Source organism: Mastomys coucha, unplaced genomic scaffold (assembly GCF_008632895.1).
Source record: "Mastomys coucha isolate ucsf_1 unplaced genomic scaffold, UCSF_Mcou_1 pScaffold3, whole genome shotgun sequence".
Classification (NCBI taxonomy): domain Eukaryota; kingdom Metazoa; phylum Chordata; class Mammalia; order Rodentia; family Muridae; genus Mastomys; species Mastomys coucha.
Genome location: NW_022196909.1, coordinates 12973575 through 12977921, shown reverse-complemented (window position 1 = coordinate 12977921; position 4347 = coordinate 12973575). Strand labels below are relative to the sequence as shown.

The 4347-nt window shown below is 48.5% G+C and overlaps 1 protein-coding gene across 4 annotated transcripts in view; it reads left to right on the top strand.

Annotated features, from left to right (window-relative positions):
* Sh3rf3 (SH3 domain containing ring finger 3) overlaps window positions 1-4347 on the top strand; it is a 328118-nt gene that overhangs the window by 202075 nt on the left and 121696 nt on the right. For 3 of the 4 annotated variants that reach the window (XM_031347709.1, XM_031347711.1, XM_031347712.1), the window contains exon 3: window positions 1179-1274. The exons of the other annotated variant lie outside the window; for it this stretch is intronic. In XM_031347709.1, the coding sequence (XP_031203569.1) occupies window positions 1179-1274 (96 nt within the window). The remainder of the gene's footprint in view (window positions 1-1178; window positions 1275-4347) is intronic. 4 annotated transcript variants of the gene reach the window in all.

Below are 4347 nucleotides of genomic sequence, written 5' to 3'. Positions count from 1 at the left end.
CCCCTCTCCTGAGACATTCACCTCCCTCCTGAGACACCCACCTCCCTCCTGAGACACCCACCCCTCTCCTGAGACATTCACCTCCCTCCTGAGACACACACCTCCCTCCTGAGACACCCACCCCTCTCCTGAGACATTCAACTCCCTCCTGAGACACCCACCTCCCTCCTGAGACACACACCTCCCTTCTGAGACACACACCTCCCTCCTGAGACACCCACCCCTCTCCTGACACATTCAACTCCCTCCGAGATACCCACCTCCCTCCTGAGACACACACCTCCTTCCTGAGACACCCACCCCTCTCCTGAGACATTCACCTCCCTCCTGAGACACCCACCTCCCTCCTGAGACACCCACCTGCATCCTGAGACACACACCTCCCTCCTGAGACACCCACCTCCCTCCTGAGACACCCACCTCCCTCCTGAGACACCCACCTCCCTCCTGAGACAACCCACCCCTCTCCTGAGACATTCACCTCCCTCCTGAGACACCCACCTCCCTCCTGAGACACCCACCTCCCTCCTGAGACACCCACCTCCCTCCTGAGATACCCACCTCCCTCCTGAGACATTCACCTCCCTCCTGAGACACCCACCTCCCTCCTGAGACACCCACCTCCCTCCATGTTCATCTCTGCCTCTCTTTTTCCATCTGTTTCCACTTTGAATGCACACACTTGAGTGTGTCTGATATGTCAAAGGATGTAAAAGAACACAAAGCTTTATATACTTATAACTAAATAGAGTTGAACTGTTATTGCTTCTCCTCCTCTTCTTCCTCCTCCTCTTCTTTCATATGGAGCCAGAAACTTGAAAACACTTTATATTATAATTTTATATTGAATGAGTGAATTTATCCTTACTTGAAGCAATTTTTAGTTCATTAAATAAATATTAAGAACATTTATTTTAAAACACTGACTACACAGCAAATTGTTAGAGACTTTTCATTTGGGAACTATTTTCAATTATGATCAGCTGGAGGGGGCAAGGGTGGGACAGAAGCGGGGGTAGAAGTGAGATTGTGGCTGACATGGAGGGAAGGCTATGTCACATGTGAGCATCCGACTCTGTGGCGTGTCCCCTTAGACTTTTCCCCCTCAGTGCTTCCATTCTAACTGCTCTCTTGTCTCCTTTTCCCTGTGCATACATGGTGGGTTCTGGAACCCTCAGGACGAAATCTTAACTGTGATCCGGAGAGTGGATGATAACTGGGCCGAAGGCATGCTAGGAGACAAGATCGGCATCTTCCCTCTCCTGTACGTGGAGGTAAGCTTACTGACACACGTGCACGCCATCATTGTTTGAGTTACCAGAATTCAGGGCCCTGGCCTGGGGAGTCCCTTTCTGAAATAGAAGGGGCCTTTTCCCCGTGAATATAATGCCTCTGGCTTCCTGGTGTATGAGGATTCCTCTGGCCACTTTCAGTGGTTCCTCCCAGCCTGGCTGTTGTCTCCTCCCTGTTTGTTCAAGGGTAGGACCTAGGCAGCCTTCTGCACCCTCATTTTGTCTGAGACTTTTGAATCCTATTGTGGTGTCTCTCTCGGGGTTTATGGGGAGGCAGCGTCTTCCTGTACACTCACACAGATCCCTGGGAAACACTACCGACCACTGGCCATGTCCCACCCCTCCTTCCATTCTCGTTAGCTGGGCAACTCATCCAGTGAGAGTCCCTTGGCAGAGGTAACTCAAGGCTAATTTGTTTGTTTCCTGGTTCCTTTCTGTGTCTAGGTGGCACCTTAGGACAGTTGCTGAGGGAAGGCTCAGCAGGGAGCCTGTTCACCCTGAGCTATTGGTTCAAGAGTATTTGCCCATCTCTGTGTATCACTGTCTGTCACTGCAAGGCCATGTGTAGTCCATAAGTAGGCCAAATGTTTTTGACTGATGACCACTGGGGGCAGCCTATGAGCTAAGAATGAATGTCTAATACTTCCTCGGTACTTAATTTAGCATCCAATAATGAAGATGTTAGAAGAGGCTGGCACCTCCACTTTGTAGACGATCAGAGAGAATTTAGGTTCTGGGAGGTGCTGGGCCCCGTGCTGGTATGTGGAACATAGATGGTCTGTTAGGCTTTGCCTTCCAATCTCTGACCCCATATGGTGTCCCACAAATGACTCCAATTTGTTCAACTTAGTGTGCTGTTCATGACTACAGACACAGCTGGTACTAAAAACCTGAGAGCCAGAGGAAAGGCCAGCAGGGAACATGATCATCAGGTTGTGCGTGTGGTGGGCATTTTTTAGAAACATCGACAAGACTTGGCTGTTCACAGAATAAAGGCCTAATGGCTTTGCCTGGCATTTAAGACCTTCTGTAATCTTGCTGTCAATATTTTTTTCCAGCCTTAACTCTCACCACTCCCCAAATGCCCTCCCTAAATAGTCTAGATAACATTTACTTTGGATTGACTGCTCAGGAGATCCAAGGCCTGCCTTAGCAATGGCAGGCAGTCCACACATATACATCACCGCCCCACCCCACCCCCACCCCAGTCTCCAGGCCGTACTGTTCTACCTACTGTTGCCTTTAATGCCTCCTGCAGTTTTTACACCCTGCACCCATGCGTCTTCCTCTCTGGTACTGCTGCTTGAGATGAGTGTCATATGCCATGCAGTCTTGAAGTCCTAAGACTGAATGTCAAATACATTCTCAGTATTTAACTTCTCTTCCAATAATGTAGGCATTAGGAATGATGACCAGCTCTGCTTTGTAGCTGATCAGAGAGCCTATAGGTTCTGGAAGGTGTCAGGCCCCATGCTGATGTGTGCTATATGCCGTATGCTGTGACAGGCATATGTGACTATCCCATATGGAAGATGACAAGGAAAAGAGAGTAGTGTGGTTGGACTTCTGGTACTATTTATAGAGTCTGAAGAAAAAAAAATAATGGCAGCAAAACCAAACTCCTGATTAAGCTAAATCGATGTAATCAGTCCCAAAGTAAGTGTGACTAATGGCAGCGGCCTCCTGTATGGTCCTAGCATCAGCTCTAGATTGCACTGCCAGGCATTTGAACCTCAGTCAGCTGCCTACTGGTTTGGGTTCCTCCTCTCCTGAGACACAGTAGCTCATTACTTTACCCACTATAAAGTAGGGATGTTATTTTGAACCTCCGCCTCTAAACATAGCATTCCCAGTGAGAAAAGGCCATGATTCTGCAGCTGTGGATGTGCACAGGGGTGTGCTCCGTGGTGCTGTGATGCTCTGATATTTGCCATCTGGTGGCGCTTGTCATTTCTGTCTTTTGACTTGTTAATTTTCAGACCATTTTTTTTCCAGGAAGGAAGCTCCAGAGAGGTTGTGTGTGAGTCAGGTTTCTCCAAAGAGATGGCTATATAAATATATGAAAGGACATTTATTAAGAAAAAGCTTGGAGCAACTGGGACCAGTGGGACCCTGGCACATAGGAACTCTGCCAGCCCAGTGGCACTGGTTTCTTCCAGTCTGTCTAGGCCAGTGCCCTAAACAGACCTTGGGCCCAAATTTTGCAGCCAGTCCCACAGCATCCAGGGGTGGCTCCCCTCCCAGGTACTCTGATATACCCAGGATCAAACGATCAGAGGGGAGGAGGACACATCTGTCCCAACAGTGGGAGAGGCTGGGACCTGCAGGACCCAGGCACACAGGAACTCCACCAGCCCAGTGGCTCGGGTTGCTTCCTGTCTGTCTGGGCCAGTGCCTTGAGCATGCCTTGGGCACAAACTCCACAGCCAGTCCCACAACACCCAGAGGAAGCTCCACTCTCAGGCACTCTAACAAGCCCAGGATCACAGGATCCCAGAAGCACAGCTTGACTCTGAGGAGTTCTGACACAACCAGGATCACAGGAAGGACAGGCTCCAGTCAGATTTAGCAAGGGCAGATAGCACTAGAGATAACCAGATGGTGGGGGGCAAGCATAAGAAAATAAACAACACAAACCAAGGTTACCTGGCATAGTCAGAACCCAGTACTCCCACCATAGCAAGTCCTGGACATGCCATCACACTGGAAAAGCAAGATTCAGATCTAAAATCACTTCTCATGATGATGATCCAGGGCTTTAAGAAAGACATAAATAACTCCCTCAAAGAAATACAGAACACAGGTAAACAGCTAGAAGCCTTTAAAGAAGAAACACAAAAATCCCTTAAAGAACTACAGGAAAACACAATCAAACAGGTGAAGGAAATGAGCAAAACCATCCAGAATCTAAAAATGGAAATAGAAACAATAAAGAAATCAGAAAGAGAGACAACGCTGGAGGTAGAAAACCTAGGAAAGAAATCAGAAGTCATAGATGCAAGTGTCACCAACAGAATACAAGAGATAGAAGAGAGAATCTCAGGGGCAGAAGACA